We start from the raw sequence: 15,887 nt of genomic DNA, 5'->3' as shown, positions 1-15,887 counted from the left end.
AGGCTCTTTGCGCTATGTTCCTCCATGACGACGTGGTGGGCGGCCTCTTGAGGAAAGGGCAAAGGGCAACAGGCAAAGGGCCCAGTTGCCCTCTTGTTGCCTAATGTTCCATGACGCCAAGGGGCTTTACCGAACAACAAATGGAGACCCGACCCAGAGATTGTGGTTGCGTGGCTGTGTAAGTCCTTCAATGCTATGCGCTAGCCATCGGCTGCAGTGCGATTGCAACTTGCCGACTTGGCTTGATGAAGTTGGAAGTCCGGGAACGGTGCTGCAGAGTCCTTCAGAGTACAGCCACACTAGTTCAGTCGCTTCGATCGAAACGCTCCGTTTTTGATCATACGTTTGCAAGAGATGTACATAAGTGTATTGTAATATACAAGCGCATATAAACGCGTAAACATGACGACAAATATCTATTCAAATATGCAACATGGATATCGTGCGAAAGCGGACAATCATTAAGAGCAATAACTGCGCGCAACTCATCCACCCAAAACTCAAAACAATAGATCAATTCGCCAAATCCCTTGCTACTACCTCTGATACTGGTAGCCATTCTGTGCAGTCGTATACTGCATCGTGGGGTAGCTGCCACCCTGCTGCTGGTACATCCCAGTCTCGTAACCTAGCGGCATGTCGTTTGCTAGATTCTGTGGCTCCTGCGTAAAGTAACTGGGGAACGCCGTCTCAATGGGAGAATTCGTAAAAATAGCCTGCTGCTGCTGGACTGCAGAGACAGGACTGATCGCGTAGTGATTTGATACGTTCTGCATACTGCCGTTGTGAAACTGCTGTGCGGGTGTGTGCAACCCGCTGGCATAGGCACTACTCGGCTTAGGGGGCACTTGCAGACCCGGATACGTGTGGTTTGTGTAATTTGTAGCGCTATTGTCGTCATAGTTCGTGTATGCGTTATTCTGCGTCTCGTGCTGGTTCCTATACGGCACCATTTGCGGTGGAGGATAGGTGTGCATGACAGTGGATGCGACCTCCACTTGTGCGTCCTGGGGGTATTGACCATATGGACTTAGACCCGGTGCAAGCGTTGAGTTTATGTTGACTCGCGAGAATTTGTCTATGGGTGACCGGTCAGGGGTCGCTGGAAACTTTCTGCTCTCTGGTTGCTCCACTACAGGGCTGATGATACTGTCTGCATCCAACTGCCTTTTTTCTACGAGCGAGAGGATAGGCATGCTGATCTGCTCCATATGCTTCGCCAGGTGTACAGTCAGCTTTTTCCAGCTTGTACAATTGTTGCCACAGAATCTACATGGCTCATCTTTCGGCAGCTTGGTAGTGTCGTGGCGACAGTTATCGACGGTAGTCCATACATTGTCTAGGAAGCTGTCAGAGAAATGCTGGTCAGAGCTGTAGCAATACGACTTACCTTGATCGGCATTGACCGGTACATCCTTATTACTTGCTCGCCCAGTGCGTGGCCGTGGCTCGGCGATCTTATGTTCTCTTACAAGGTGTTGTACAAAGTTGTCTTTGCGGTAACAGGTATGGCCGCATTCGGGAAATTGACAGGTCCAGTATTCCAGTTGTCGGTGTCGTTCGTTCTCGTGTCGAACCCAGTCAGCCTTACGCTTGAATGACTTAGGCTCGCCACAATCCTGAAAGGTACACGTGAAAGGCTGGACGTCCTCATGAACGTGTTTCGTCCAGTCCGATGGCTTGTAAAACTTCTTCACCTTGAAACACAACGGACATTCGAATTCTGCGGGAAGGCGTTTGACAGGAGGGAGAGGGACCCCGGACGGGAATTGAGCGGACACCACTGCTCCCTCTGATAACATTTCGTCGCCTTCGTCAGATGACCCAGGGGCAGTAATTTGAAAGCCAATGAATGGTGTATCGGAATCCTTGTTTCCTGTTCGTGGGGGAAGTTGCTTCGCTTCACCGCCCAAGTCCGTGCAAAACTTCCCAGAAGGACAGGTTTTGTTCTTGACAGCGACCAAGTGCTTGACCCTGAACTCTGACAGCCGCTTGTACCTACGCATTTGTTCCTGGGCAATACGTTCGACCATGAAGGTGGACAGGCGTGGATTGAGCTCTCGAGCATGGGACCTGAAGCCGGGATAATCTGGGATGATGAAATCAGTACGGACTTTCAAATCCATGGTTACAATTTCTTGCTCATCATCATCGTCGTCTCCGGCAGGGCTTGGCTGGACAAGTGGCTTCGTCGCTTCAGTTTCTCCAAGGGGTGAAGCATGTATAGGCATAGGCGGACCTCCATGTTGGGTCATGAGTTCAGCAAGGCCGAATGATTTGCCCCTGCCCAAGTCGCTTCTACTTCTACTTCGCTTGATCACATTCCTCGCACCCTGATACCACGGATTTGTCGGTGCTGAAAGACCTGTGGGAGCGGGAGGGCTTAGTTCTTTGCTGTGGTTGCTGTGGTTGCTATCAACTCGCGGTGATTTGGGTCGTCCCCAGCTCCCCATACGCTTAGGCTTTTCCATGATGAATTCTTTCGACTTGTCGAATATAGTGTCCGACGATGGTTGTACAGGAACACTGCCTTTGCGTTTGAGGAGATTGCTCTGCGTTCGTTTGGGCAAGAAAGTGTTCATGATACTCGAACGACGTTGCCTTTCTTTGTACTTCTTTGGGTCGGGCTCTATGAGTTTAGCAACGCCAGGTGCTGCGCGGAGACTACCCATATCAGACTCGCTTAGTCGGCGTGATCCTATCGTGGCAGCAAGCGAAGCTGATTCGACGTCTTTGGCTCGTTGCCGGAAGCGCATCATCGCCGCGTTGGAGGTAGGGGGTTGATAGTGAGTCGATGATGTTAGTTGCTGGGCTGGAACATCTACCCAGGGTCGTATGATACCGACAATGGAGACAGTTTCTTTTGCAGGAGGAAAGTATGGGTTGTCGGCATGGTCTGCCTGAAGGTCGATGGCAGCAGGAGGTGACTCGGGTTCGGTAGAATCATCATTGTCTTCATCATCGTCGTCATCGTAGTTGTCGGTGTCGCAGTCGCTTTGCTCGTCTATGAATATTCCCGGCCCAGGAATGTTCTCGTCGTTGCCATGGTCAAGATCAGTGTGTACGCCAAGACCCAGGCGACTTCCCCGGGCTTGAGCACTGGTATCCTGTAAACCTCGGCGGTAAGCGTCATTCGTACTCTTTGCTCGGCGACGTCCACTGAAAGGCAAGGGTAGATTATTCGAAGGTGCGACATCACCCGCCTCGCTACCAACTTCACTCTTAGTTAGCCAGACTTGGACCTCAAGCTTCTTTTCGTCTTTCAATCTCTGCTCCTGGAGTTCCTCAATGTTTGGCACCCATGCATCTTCCATTGCCTGACGGTCACCGGGGCTCAACCCAGTTTGACCTGAGCCTCCCTTTGAAAGCCATGAGCCATCTTCGTTACGCTCCGTGCTTTTGAATGTGGGTTGTATGCGTACGTGTTCGTGGGGTGTCTCGTCCTCATCGGATGACTCGTTTTGTGGATAAGGAGATAAGTGATGACCAGAAGGACGGCTATTGTGACTTATTTTACTCAAACTCCTACTGTGATTTGACGGTGAGGGCGATCCATCTCGACTGAAATTTTGTACACGCACAATTGGGCCCGCGATATGGCGTGCAAAGGGTCGAGAATTGGGCATGGACGTACTTCCAGGACTGTTGGTTAGTGCTGGACTTTGAGTTTGCTTCATTAGAGTAGGATGCCCCATGAGGTTTGAGGATGTGGATGAGTCGTGACTGTTTCGGCCAGTATAATGTGCCGTCGGGAAAGTTGAGCTATCGCCTTCTACCATAGGACTGGAGTTTGGTTGTGCGTTATGTGAGACCAGTTGATTGTGGAGTTCCATTGGAGCATTGCTTGGGGGTATTGGCGACTGAGCGTTGTATGTGTTCAAGTTGCCTGAGCTCAAAAGTGACATGTCGACGTTTTCTTGAAGTGGAGGAAACGCATTCATCGAAGTGGTGTCGGTAAAGTTCAAATTGGAGAAAGATTCGTCCAGGTATTGCCCGTTGAAGCTGGGTGTCGGATAGTTGCTAAAATCTTGGTGACTGAGATCGCTGACATATCCCGCTTCTGAACTCAATTGTTCCACCGAGTGTGAGGGTGAGACGCCTTGACCGTTACCGAGATAGGATCCAGGTGAAAGACTGTGGGTTTGTGCCTGTCTATAGGCATTTGGCGGAGGGTAAGATTGAGTGACCATATCCTGGTGTAAAGAAGAATCGAAAGAGGATCCAGTATGTGGAGCAAATGCGAAGTCTTGGCCGGAGGCGTCAACGGCGAGGAAATTTGCTCCGGAACTGTCGTACACGATAGGAGCGGGTTCCGCAGAGAAGGTGAATGCGCCTTGGGTATCTGATATGTTGAAGTCTCTGGTGGCGGGGACTGGAACGTAGCCAGTAGCGTATGCATCCTCCTCGTTACGAAGCTGGCGCCGTTGGCCGTTGAACGGCTGTGTCCAAGCATCAGCCATGTTCATTGTTGCCTAAGGCGTGGAAAGTTATGAGAAAGGCAGACTTGAAGCCAACCGGGGAGTGGCTGATGTCGGAGAATTGCCGCATGCGAGTTTAGATCGGAAATTTACGCCGTTTCGAGTTTTGCTGATTATGGAGACATAGTTGCCGCCTGGCGGCTAGTAGTGAGAGCTTTGCGGCAACTGGAAAGGCGATGCTCCTCGTCAAGATAACGAGACACGGTACAGAGAGGCACAGAAGAGGCGCGATTGTTGCAGTTGAGCCAAAGATTGCCAAATTTAGTGAAGGAAGATCCAAAGTTCGCGATCTGCCTCGTGCGCGGTGGATTCCTTCGAGCTGTAGATGCCAGAGGCAGTGCTAGTCCGACGCGAAGTTGACAACCTTCCAATGGGCCGAGGGTAGGGTTCGGGAAGGAGCGCGCGACCAAAAGGAAAGAGGTGGCTGGTGAGCACCGTGGGGAATTCGTAGTGGCCGATGAAACCAACCGCAGCAGTGGGGGAGAGTTCGAGGCACCGGTCAAGGCTGATTTCCCTTGGAGCTTCAGGTTGGCGGGGACCAGGTGGAGGGCTGAGTGCCGAGCGGAACGTTGTTCGCAAAGCTCGACCAGGGGATAGCGCTGGTTGTTCTGACGTCTGCTGATGGGAAGAGAGCTGCAGCATGGATGGAAAACAAGCGTGACAACGCGACGGGAGCTACAAGCTTGATCGTAGACTCGAGGCAGACTTGCAGGTGAATGACACGCCCTTGGCAAGCTTAATGCAGCGGCACAGCCTCACCAACCAACTACCTGAGAAGCGAGCAAGGTAAATGGCAACGAGTGGCTATGCTGGATATAAACCACCGTGTTTCATCACGATGATGGCGCTCTCACTCTCCGTCTGGTATTTATACACTCACTCTTCGTCATTGTCGCGTCTATATCAAGATGGAGCCATCATTCTTCATACTAAGAACTCGCAAAGGCCACTACCATTGCCCGTCTACGCGCCCGACATCTGGCAGCAATCCTAGTTCTAAACAAAAGGAAGCCAAGCCTTCCAGTGCCGGTGTTTCAGGCGCGTGATATCGCTAGCATGGCAAGGTCGGTTATTTAGGAACGCTTAAAACGGAATATGCGTGCGCCATTAACTGCTTTGATCTGACCGGCTTGCAACATCTTTCGATGTTAGATGCTTGTTGCCATGTATCTAGCCATGAGGATGGATACGCCGATCCGTGGCTCGCCAGCGTTTCATTCGACCAACGCGCTGGATAGCGGGTCTGTCCGGAAACGTTGCCGATGTGTCCAGATGTGGGCGTTGAGCCTCAACGCTGTATGCATCAAAGTGAGTGTTGGCAAGAAGTTTCTAGGAGAGCAGTGTTACTGAGTGGGTTGGTAGTAGTAAACACCACAGGTTCCTACACACAACTTTTGGTCCACGCGTGAGGAACGTAGAAAAGCACAACGGCGGCCCTGCCAGAGACACTATCGTCAAATGTCATTTGGATGTGGGGAAACAATTCCGCAGACGGTCAGGGTCTGGGTCTTCTCATGATAGCCGATATTGCGGCCGTTCTCTGGACCCTTCGGCGGAGCGGAGAACTTCAAGTACTTTACTGCCCGCAACAATGATGGACCGACTAGGGCTTTTGCACATTTCTTCTCATGCCCTCCCCTCCGCACCTTTAATCTGCGATCATCATCGTCTTCTCGTGTCGTGTCAGTCGCGTCAAGAAAGTTTCCTGCGCGTCACAGCACATTCGCATGTGACGCCATTGCCATACCGTGCACCACCATCGCCAGCGCAGAACCCTTAGCGAACTTGAACCCTTAAGAGCTCACACAATCTTTGATACCTCCTCAACTCTCAGTATTGGAGATAGTGCTGGAATCTTTCAAGACGCCAACCCGGCATCACATTCTTCGCCCTAGCAGTCATGCCTGGGCTCAACCAGTTTGTTCCGCCGCCCGACTCGCGGGAGCTCCTCCCACCACTACTGGCCTGCCTCTCAACGGCGAGAGCATCGAAACAGACGCCTCCAGGCTTGCTACCCCTGCTGTCGCCTATCCTCCGTCAGCGAGTACAACTTCTCTCCTCCGATGAGTGGCTCTCCCTGCTATGCTGGGACAAAGAAGCTGGCTCCAGACTACCACAAACCATTGAGAAGATACACGTTGAGCCTCACCCCTCTTCAGGCGAGATCGAGGTGGAAGAGCCAGATCAAACACTGTACCGGCGATCAGACCCAGAGACGCTACACTCAAGACTCGTGTTGGGCGAGTTCGGCCTCATACCGACATATCTGTGGTGCACGGGTGGAGAGGGCGGCAGTCGGTGGTTGCTGGCAGAACTGAGAGGTGCACAAGACGCTGAGGATGGCACTGAATGGTTCACCAACATCAGCGAGGCAGACGAGGCAGGATTCCGGCGAAAGCCAGCCAAAAGAAGTGAAGTTGTGGCCGAGCGAGAGACCCTACAACCAGAGCCTGCGAGAGAGGAGGAGGGTGACGACGATGCATACTGGGCCGCGTACGACCAAACCCCGGCGCAAACGCCGCATCTGAAGCGCTCTCCCGCACCACAAGCCGCGAGTCGAACGCAGGTCGGACCAACACAGTCAGAACTAGAGTACTTTGCACGATATGCTCAGGAAGTACAACCCGCGCTCGATGCCCACGACCCAGACGAAGAAAACATCGCACCTGGCGAATCAACACTGAACGGCAACACCTTGGACTACTCCCGCGAGCCACAGGTCGAACCACTCGAAACCTCGAATTTGGGACCAAACGGCTACGATTCGTCGTTGCCCCCGCCATACGCAAATGTCAATCTAGACGCATACGAATCACAAAGGGAGTCCATCGAAGATGATGCGCTGAACCACCCACGGCCATCCTCCTCCGCGTCGTCAAAATCCGTTGAAAGGCTGGAGCGCCAAGCACGGAATTCTAGCCAGGCTGAGCTCGCGATCAAGCAGCACATCAGCACCGACATCAAGAGCTTGTTTCGACTGGCAAAAGCATCGGGCATTGACAGGGAGGAGTTTGAGAGAATCATTATGAGAGAGTTGGAGGTTTTGCCGCTGTTGGAGCAAGAGCAATGATTTGGATTAACGTTCTCACGACACCATAACGAATAAAAAAATACACCGGATAAGCTGGGTGCGAAAACATGGCAAAAAAGTTGGTAAACTGGGTTCTCTATTCAGCATCCGAAAGGCGTTGTTATAGCATTTTTCATCGCCTGATATAGCATCGCTCCCTCAAGAGCAATCCATCAATGTCCCTTGAAGAAATTGTTGTCTGCTGCTCATCGCCTTGTTGTGCAATCGCAACGCCCTGCCCTAGTCGAGAAGTGTTGCACGGCAAGACTCTCTATGCTATTTGCTCTTGCTTTGCAAACACGTTCGCTCACAGTGTAGGAGATGTCAATCAGGACATTAACATGTTGTTCTTCCTCAACTCCGAACGCCATCTTCCCATTTTTCCTTTTCGCGCTCTTCCAATAATCTCATCCTACTACACCCTTTAAGCCTTCCTCCTACGACCACCCCCCGCAGTAGTAGCTGCCCCGCTAGCCTTTAATTGCTCCAAAATCTCCATTGCATTTGTGGCATTGTTGATATCAAACGTCTGGTCCGCGGCGCTCCCCCTCCCAATTTCCTCCACCACGTTATTCGGATCCGCCTCGCCAATGACCGGGACTTCGCTCGCAAGCCACTGCTGGAATGGCTTCGCAATGAAGTAGCCGTCCGAGGTGAACCAACGCGTCAAGGGTGCGCGGATGTGGATTTTCTGCTGGGGATTCGAGGAATATGGGGCGGGTGTGAAGACTACGTCGCATTCGTAGATGGGGATGTGTTTTTTTGTTGACGAAGAGATCCTCACCTATTCAAAAGTCAGCTCAGACTCCCGTAACAATAGACGTGGTGGTGTGAGTGATCAACGTACCTTGCCTGTCTTGCCCTCGCCCTCGTACACAACACCCCCTTCGGCAAACCACAGCCAGTACGTGAATGCGCCATTGAGTAGGAAGTAGGCGGCGACTGCAGGTGCGGTGTAGGGCTTCGAGGCCTCCCAGCCAAATTTCCAGTCGAAGTAGAAGAGTGCGCCTGCAATGATGACGGCGCTGTAGCCCAGAGCTAGGCGGACGTCGGTTTGTGTGTGGATTTGCTTGAACTTGAGGGAGTGGAGGTAGTTGGGGAGAGCGTCATCGGTCGTGTTCTTGAGATCTGGTAGCTGTTAGCATGAAGATGCATTGGCTTGATGGTGCAGTGTTGCGTACCGGGCAGGGAGTGGACTGCGATTTTCTGTGTCGCGGACATTTTGGAAGAACAGCAGCGTGAGGGACACTTGTTGAGAAGAGAAGCGCGTGGTAGTGAGCTCGAAACGTTGTCGTTGTGGAGAGGTGTTCACAACTTGGGAAGGCACGCTGGAGAGGCTCAAGATCCCTGCCACTCGCTCGTTCGCGAATCCCGCCGCGCTGGAGCTTGCATCACCAAGCTTCACGACACCACCTCCACCACCACCCCTCTGCCCTTTGTAACGCGCGCATTTCGTCTGAAGCCGGCAAGATGGGACAGCCCGTAGTACAGACGATCCACAGGGATCCTGCGCTGTTGTACGTAGACGCTGCCAACAGATGAAGAAACACAAGACTGACAGATCCTCAGTTGGTGGATTCTACTCCCCATCACGGTAGTCATGGTACGTTCCCCATCGATATCCTCATGCTCACATCACCAACAAACTATACAGGTCCTGACAGGTATCCTCCGCCATTACGCCATGACGCTCCTCCAAACCACGCCCAAGAAACAAGACCTTCCCAAAATCCGCCAACAGCGCTCCCTCGTGCGAGGCGTTAACCTGCGCAACAACGCCAATGTGCTCTCTCCCGCCTCTTTCCAGGCCCGCAAAGCATACATGGTGCAGGCGTACAAGGACGGGACATTTCTGGCTGATCCGGAGGGGAGGGGCAAGCCCAGGCCGAATCCTATGAGCGATCCGGCGGCGATGGAGGGCATGATGGGGATGATGAAAGGAAACATGGCTATGATGATTCCACAGACACTTATCATGGGGTGGATCAATGCTTTTTTCTCGGGATTCGTTATCAGTAAGTGCGCCATTTCAGCGAAACCCCACAGACAATGCTGTCGCTTCTATGCGACGCTGGGGACGACGGTGGCGTTTGTGGAGCTCGTCGAGCCGAATCGGAAAAGAAGGATCGGAGCCAACACTTGGTCGCCCCTATCTGGGCCGTTGCCAATTCGGTATCATCCGAGTTGTAGTCTGATCTCCTCGCTAACCGTTGTTGATCAACAGTGAAACTACCCTTCCCGTTGACGCCACAATTCAAATCGATGCTGCAATCCGGAGTAGGAACTCGTGACCTGGACGTCAGATGGGTGTCTAGTTTATCCTGGTACTTTCTCACCCTGTTCGGGCTACAGCCCGTCTACAATTTCATCCTTGGGAGTAACAACGGTATGTGTATCTGAATAGCCACGACGGTGTTCACGCAGGCAGGGCTGACAACGTCCATCTTTAGCTGCGAACCAAGTTACGCAACAAATGGGTATGACCAACCCTGGCGCCGGCATCATGGGTCCGGAGCAAGATCCCGATAAGCTGTTTCTGAGTGAAGCCGAGAACTTGGAGGTTCTAGAGCATCGGTGGATCCTCGAAGGAATCGAGGATCGTCTGATCACTAAGTTTGCGACGTGAGGACCAGCGCGCTGATGGCGTCCATTACTTAAAATACCACATCCATGTCGAGGGGGTTGGTGTACCTTCTTCATAGCTGCACAGTCAAGAGGGGTTCAGGTACATGCCGATCATCCCGCGCGACCATCCGCGCAAGGGCTACCTTTGCAGAGTCGGCCAGAAGATAGGCGGTTTTTATGACAGGCCTTCCCCCGTTCTTATGGTAGCTCTGGTAGTATAATCACGGATATATACGGGGCAGCATGACAACACATGTCAAGCAGTCAGCATTTTCCTATTTGAGCCTCGCCGTGACAGCCACTGGTGCGTGAAGTGATCCAACAAAGAGCACCGGCTCGGATGCAGGGGTAGAGTAACGTGGTGGCTCGAGCCGGCCGAGCGTCAGAGCGTAGGAATTCCTCCACCATAGTTCCCCGCCAATCTCCCAGCGGGACGCACCGCCCCCAACTCGTACGGTTTGCGCTCCCGACACGCCGAGCTTTTGCAGTGTGGACCATCAAAGTAGGCCCTCGACAGGTCGTGAGGTAGCGGGTAAGTGCAGAACGCAGAAAGGAGTGTGCAGTCGACGAAACAGCCCAAACACCTCCTTTTTTTTTGTCATCATGCAAATGCTTGCGCTATCATCTTCACGTTCAAGATGGATGGCTCTGCTGCAAGCGAAGTCCGACGTTGACAAGCAGGCAAATTATGCACCGCCATGCCTTCCTCGCGATCGGTGCCTAATCCGAGCATTGAGGGGAATGCGCCCCGTCTGGTGTGCTCGCGTCGCCTCGAATATCACATCAAATGGCGCCTCTGCGCTGCCACACTCCCGTATGGACCCTTAGTGGACAAACGCGCCCTCCTCTCGATCGGGACCTGGGCTACCTAATCAGCATTTCCTTTCCGCGGCCTCAGGTGCCGAATGCAGGATGGGTAGTACGGATATGTACTGATCACGAGTTTTTTGTGTGCGGCCGCCTCTAAATCAAGACGAGAGCCTGGAAGGTGCATGGCCTATTTCTCGGCTCGTCTGGTCGCTTATTTGTTGTTCCTATCGCTTGTTCACAGTTTCGGCCCCCAGGATATCCTATCGAAACCAAGACATGGCGCACTAGTGTTCACATACACCTCCTTAGTTCGCATCTGTCGATCAGAGTCTGCGCACCATGCGGTCCTGGGGGACGCAGTTCCAGCAGTTACCTGGCAGGTCTGCATGGCTACATGGGGAGGTTCCGTTCTTTCCATGGTGTAATCGCTACTTTATCTGGCGCTTCGTTCGCCCACCCTTGTCATGCCCGCTCCCGCGCCCAGAGTTAGACGCCCACTTGTGGCTGACCAGCTGTTGATTTCTTGGACGACATGGTCTACCGGTGAATACGATGCAGGGGTGTTTGCAGGACTACCTTGCTAGTGTGGTTGGATGCTTATTGGTGGTGGTGCGATGCGGCTCTGCGATGGGTATCAAACATAAAGCACTGTTAAGTTGGAAAGGAGTGAAGATGTACACAAGTCAAAGTCGTGGGCAGTGCAAGTCAACCTTGAGTCTCTATCTCTACTTCCATCCAGAAATCGCCTTTATATCTGATGGTCCACCCCTTCTATTCTATCACCATCCCACTTGTTACCAATAAAGGGAATCTTCTCTTCGGCTATTGCTGCTGGACTTGGTGATCATCGTGGTAAGTTTGACTGCGTCAATTCTGTCGCCATTCCACTAATGATGTCCTCTAGAACTTGTCCAATTCTTCTCAACCATGGCCGCTCCTCAGTTCGGAGATTTGCCTCAAATTCCCCATGGCATGGACGATTTTCTCAACACCAATTGGGACTACGGTTGCGCGCCACAGTACAAACAACACACGGTACATTTCGACCACAGTGAAGATATCTACTTCGATGGCTTCGACGACGGAAGAGTGAGCATGCAGCCAATGCAACGATTCATGATTGACCAGTCTCCCCTCACTGCTGGATTACTTCACGCGAACATTCCCCTACACAGTCACTTTGAAGGGCACTATGCGCAGCAATGGCCGTCTGTGTACGACCATCGATACACATCTCCTGATCGAACCTCTGCTTCTGGCAACTCGAGTTATGCGACACAGAACGAAGTCTGCTCGCCACATCTATACCATGCTGTTCCATACAGTAGTCCAGACAACTTCTCTCGATCGTCGCTGTCATACCCAACCACCGAGCAAGTCTTCGACAGAGTGCCTTTGTCGGGAACTTCTCTCCCTGGCGCCAGTATCAGCTTGCGCGAGCTCGAATACGAACACAACGAGGTCGAGACGGTCTTTGAGAACGTTGACATCGTTGAGGTGAAGCAGGAGGTCACTCACGAGCACGAACAATGTCTCAGAAAGACAGACACCACTCCCAACAGCTTCGTAGAATACGCAGACTCGGGCATTGGTAGCTCTGTGCGAGACGCTGAGGAAGTCCAGCCAATCGAGCTACACGAGGATCCCTCATCAGACTCCGACTATAGCCCTTCCCCTACTCGATCGAATAAGCGGAGACGCTCTTCGACCTTGAGTAGCGGTTCAGGCCGGGGCCAAAAGCGCCGTGTTCAAAGCCCAAAGGAACCCACCGCCTCGCACGTTCTAGGCTCGAGCAAACCCATCAGGAGAGCTCGCAGGACCTCGCACTCGACAAAGGCCCACACCGAGGCCCACGGACATGCGAACGAGCGACGACCATTTCACTGCACATTCGCAGTATACGGCTGCACATCGACATTCCCTTCGAAGAACGAGTGGGGCCGTCACCTCCGCACTCAGCACATCAAACTCGGCTACTGGCGTTGCGATCTATGCCGACCGACCACCGATCCAAATGACCCACAAGCTGTCTACTACAACGAGTTCAATCGCAAGGACTTGTTCGCACAGCACCTTCGCCGCATGCACGCCGCACCCAGTGGTTCCTCACGCAATCCAAAGGAGTTTCCAGTCACTGAAGAGAACCTTCCTGACCACCAGAAGCGGTGCTATATGCAGCTTAGAACCGCACCACAGCAGTCGAAGTGCTTGTTTTGCGATCGCGTATTTGAGGGACCAACATCGTGGGAGGAGCGCATCGAGCATGTTGGGCGTCATATTGAGAAGGATCGCAAGAATGCTGAGTATATGATTGATCTCACTACGTGGAATAGGGACGAGGAGCTTGAGCAGTATCTTTGCGACGAGGGTCTCATCATACGAGAGAAGGGGGAGTGGATGCTTGGAGATGGAAAGCCGCGACGGCTGTCTTCCGTTGCTAGCGGAACGGACTCAGAGGAAGAATAATGGTTTCTTGTTTTTGCATACGGTTCGCGGACTAGTACGGGTCTTTTTTTTCGGCCATGATATTTTACGAATCTCCTTAGTCTTGATACCCGTTGGCGTTTGGATACGATGAGATGCTCTCTCCTAGATAATCTCAAAATACTCAATGCATATCCAAATCTTTCTACCACACCAAGTTCAAGATGAAAAGGTGCCTAACGTGGCGTCGTGTTAGCAGCATAGCCTCACTACGGTACACACAACGGCTATCTGCTTTTTCTACCTACACGAAGACGTCACTTGATTTCGTCAGAAACTCGACACAGCCTCCAGCCACACACCAAGTGGACATCCCACAACATCTGCCCCTCTCTGCCAAGTGGCAGCACCTAATGGCCGGATGCACGACCTCGATCCCAGAAGCCGGGTTCCTACAGGCATGCGCACCTGCATAGCCTTGACAGGCAAAATGGTGTGACAGGCAAAGGCTTGTGTGAAACAATTCGATCATCGACGTACTCCGGCCGGACGCAGAAGCATGTCTGCATGTTGCGTGGGGTGGTCCCCCAGCGCAAGGCCTCGGAGTGAACATCTCAACGAAGCAGCTTTGAACGACTTGGCTGAAACACAACAGCTCGGTCAGGTACCTCATCTCGTCTTCCTGTGCATCCGCTCAGACGTCTCCTGCGGCCGTGCAGTGAAATCCGGAGCGAGGTGGTTTCCTCTCCCCGCATGACCTCCTGTCACATCAATCGCAGATGCACAAGACCGTAACCCCCATCAATCCCGACACCGTGTATCATGACTCAACGGATCAGCAAATCGCAATCTGGAGACCGAATTGGCCTGACACGTTGACAGTCTGCCTGCTTTTCTGCCTGAGCTGAGACCTGCATGCGACCACGAGCTTGGTGATGCATGGTCCTCCGGGACTGCAGGACTACGCGCGACTGCGCCGCACGCCTGCTTGGGGTCCGTCGTCGATGGGTCCCGCGTCGCAAATTACGATCGCCCCAAGACGCTGCATGGAATGGAGGACTCATGTGGAGAAGGCAACCGTTTGCCTGGTGAGCCGGGAGCGCGGTATTAGCTTGGATGACGTGTGGAGATGGCGGGTTGGTTGTTGGGACTTGGGCGAGTTGGTTCGAGATGCTTGGGGGCCATAAGGAATACACGGGGCCCTTGTGTTATTTTGAGTGTTGCGCACTTGGATGTTGTACTAGTAATTGATAAGGTTTCGAATGGTCGGTCCGCGGATCTGGGCATATAGCTTGAAGTATCTTGAAGTATCTTGTTGTTCTGGGCGTTGTATCGTGCTTAAGGTCTAAGCAGAGGGGTGGGAAAGCATGGCCTTACAACTACTTGATGGGAATTCGATTCCAATACTACCCATGTACGTGCAAGAGATGAAACTCATTTTAGTATGCATGCAGGATGTTACAGTGCTGTAGTCTTGACTTTGGGGTAGCGATGTAAAGCGGGGTGACTCAAACGGCGGTGCAAGAACGTCATTTTGAAGAAATCGACGTGGGACGCGAGAGTTTATACACTAGGCACCGCTATGCTATGAAAAAGATTTGCCTACATCGAATAACGTTTGCCTTCTTCTGTTGCCTTGCCTTGCCTTCTTCTTGGTGCGCCAATATAACGCAGAATTTCCATCCCAATGTCTCGACATATGACGCATCACTTGCATCGTCAGATGGCTAATAGAGGTCAGGGGTACCCGCCTCACTTTGTCCTCCCCGTAGCTTGCCTGTCAACCCAAGGACATAGAACTTATCATATCGTCGTTGGAGCTTGGGGCCGGTGTCAACACATTCTCTCTTAGATTTGGAACCGCTTTACATATCGCTTACCAAACAACGGACTCAGATTATAGTTGAGTTACTGTTGGGGTAAGGGCTGACATTAATGTTTTTGGGGGTAAGGGAGAAAGTTCTATGACAGCACTTCTCTCTAGTAATGCCCGTGGGGCGAAAGAAGAGCACTTAAGCATGTTCAAGATGCAGAATTGAAAATTACGGATGCAATTCGAATACATCAGGTGGGGCATGATCATCGCGAGACGCTTTCAACCTGGTCTTGAGGTAGTAACATCTAGACATTCTGAATCGTTAACTCAAGTATGACCAGCAAATAGACGACACAGCAGACTTGGTTCAAGAAGTTCTTCCTGATCTAGACCAAAACGATATGCCTGACTCCAACAAGTAGCTGATCTTCTGACACTCACAACCTGTCCCTAAGAATCTCGAATTGCTTGAGCTTCTTCTCGAGTAACCTAAATATGTTGAGATGTCCCCCGAGATGCTCGTGTCAGCGAATTTCTGTAATATGCTCAAGTTGTCAGTTCAAAGATGCGAAGTCATATCTGATAATTTTGAAACAATCGCCAAAGGTTTGAATCCAGACCTCATCAAGGTTCTCTTCCACGAAGATCTCGGTTTGAGGTTGGT

General features: G+C 52.1%; 7 protein-coding genes across 7 annotated transcripts; 3 read left to right on the top strand and 4 right to left on the bottom strand.

The window, feature by feature from the left end:
* Positions 1 to 536: 536 nt before the first annotated feature.
* Positions 537 to 4,466, bottom strand: P153DRAFT_283519 (uncharacterized protein; the record flags this gene model as incomplete). The annotated part of the gene is made up of 2 exons (XM_033663268.1): positions 537 to 1,339; positions 1,391 to 4,466. 2 exons carry the CDS (start codon positions 4,464 to 4,466, stop codon positions 537 to 539), a joined length of 3,879 nt encoding a protein of 1,292 aa, XP_033527238.1.
* A 136-nt stretch (positions 4,467 to 4,602) lies between these two features.
* P153DRAFT_175277 (uncharacterized protein) lies at positions 4,603 to 5,285 on the bottom strand. The gene has a single exon (XM_033662329.1). The coding sequence runs from the start codon at positions 5,118 to 5,120 to the stop codon at positions 4,740 to 4,742; it is 381 nt and encodes a 126-aa protein (XP_033527237.1). The 5' UTR covers positions 5,121 to 5,285; the 3' UTR covers positions 4,603 to 4,739.
* A 1,093-nt stretch (positions 5,286 to 6,378) lies between these two features.
* Positions 6,379 to 7,548, top strand: P153DRAFT_284209 (uncharacterized protein; the record flags this gene model as incomplete). Its single annotated transcript, XM_033663309.1, has 1 exon — positions 6,379 to 7,548. The coding sequence occupies one exon, from the start codon at positions 6,379 to 6,381 to the stop codon at positions 7,546 to 7,548; it is 1,170 nt and encodes a 389-aa protein (XP_033527236.1).
* A 47-nt stretch (positions 7,549 to 7,595) lies between these two features.
* On the bottom strand, positions 7,596 to 8,866 carry P153DRAFT_364112 (uncharacterized protein). The gene is made up of 3 exons (XM_033667521.1): positions 8,730 to 8,866; positions 8,396 to 8,676; positions 7,596 to 8,332 (listed from the first exon to the last, which is right to left on the bottom strand). The coding sequence occupies exons 1-3, from the start codon at positions 8,767 to 8,769 to the stop codon at positions 7,973 to 7,975; spliced, it is 681 nt and encodes a 226-aa protein (XP_033527235.1). The 5' UTR covers positions 8,770 to 8,866; the 3' UTR covers positions 7,596 to 7,972.
* Positions 8,867 to 9,199: 333 nt separating this feature from the next.
* Positions 9,200 to 10,448, top strand: P153DRAFT_364110 (uncharacterized protein). Its single transcript, XM_033667520.1, has 3 exons — positions 9,200 to 9,563; positions 9,773 to 9,934; positions 9,999 to 10,448. The coding sequence occupies exons 1-3, from the start codon at positions 9,233 to 9,235 to the stop codon at positions 10,172 to 10,174; spliced, it is 669 nt and encodes a 222-aa protein (XP_033527234.1). The 5' UTR covers positions 9,200 to 9,232; the 3' UTR covers positions 10,175 to 10,448.
* A 1,185-nt stretch (positions 10,449 to 11,633) lies between these two features.
* P153DRAFT_175247 (uncharacterized protein) lies at positions 11,634 to 13,708 on the top strand. Its single transcript, XM_033662328.1, has 2 exons — positions 11,634 to 11,835; positions 11,888 to 13,708. Exon 2 carries the CDS (start codon positions 11,911 to 11,913, stop codon positions 13,447 to 13,449), a length of 1,539 nt encoding a protein of 512 aa, XP_033527233.1. The 5' UTR covers positions 11,634 to 11,835; positions 11,888 to 11,910; the 3' UTR covers positions 13,450 to 13,708.
* P153DRAFT_175109 (uncharacterized protein) lies at positions 13,581 to 14,308 on the bottom strand. Its single transcript, XM_033662327.1, has one exon. It carries the CDS (start codon positions 14,078 to 14,080, stop codon positions 13,712 to 13,714), a length of 369 nt encoding a protein of 122 aa, XP_033527232.1. The 5' UTR covers positions 14,081 to 14,308; the 3' UTR covers positions 13,581 to 13,711.
* Positions 14,309 to 15,887: the final 1,579 nt, after the last annotated feature.

The sequence above is a fragment of the Dothidotthia symphoricarpi genome (genome assembly GCF_010015815.1).
Source record: "Dothidotthia symphoricarpi CBS 119687 unplaced genomic scaffold P153scaffold_4, whole genome shotgun sequence".
NCBI lineage: Eukaryota > Fungi > Ascomycota > Dothideomycetes > Pleosporales > Dothidotthiaceae > Dothidotthia > Dothidotthia symphoricarpi.
This window is presented reverse-complemented; position numbering and strand designations above follow the sequence as displayed.

Excerpts from the sequence above, each read along its gene's own strand:
- P153DRAFT_175277 (XM_033662329.1), bottom strand. The coding sequence starts at position 5,120 with ATGCTGCAGCTCTCTTCCCATCAGCAGACGTCAGAACAACCAGCGCTA.
- P153DRAFT_364112 (XM_033667521.1), bottom strand. The coding sequence starts at position 8,769 with ATGTCCGCGACACAGAAAATCGCAGTCCACTCCCTGCCCG. Across the intron at positions 8,677-8,729 it reads CGCAGTCCACTCCCTGCCCG|ATCTCAAGAACACGACCGAT; the intron begins GTACGCAACACT and ends AACAGCTACCAG. Across the intron at positions 8,333-8,395 it reads GCGAGGGCAAGACAGGCAAG|GTGAGGATCTCTTCGTCAAC; the intron begins GTACGTTGATCA and ends ACTTTTGAATAG.
- P153DRAFT_364110 (XM_033667520.1), top strand. The coding sequence starts at position 9,233 with ATGACGCTCCTCCAAACCACGCCCAAGAAACAAGACCTTCCCAAAATC. Across the intron at positions 9,564-9,772 it reads TTTCTCGGGATTCGTTATCA|TGAAACTACCCTTCCCGTTG; the intron begins GTAAGTGCGCCA and ends GTTGATCAACAG. Across the intron at positions 9,935-9,998 it reads CATCCTTGGGAGTAACAACG|CTGCGAACCAAGTTACGCAA; the intron begins GTATGTGTATCT and ends GTCCATCTTTAG.
- P153DRAFT_175247 (XM_033662328.1), top strand. The coding sequence starts at position 11,911 with ATGGCCGCTCCTCAGTTCGGAGATTTGCCTCAAATTCCCCATGGCATG.
- P153DRAFT_175109 (XM_033662327.1), bottom strand. The coding sequence starts at position 14,080 with ATGAGGTACCTGACCGAGCTGTTGTGTTTCAGCCAAGTCGTTCAAAGC.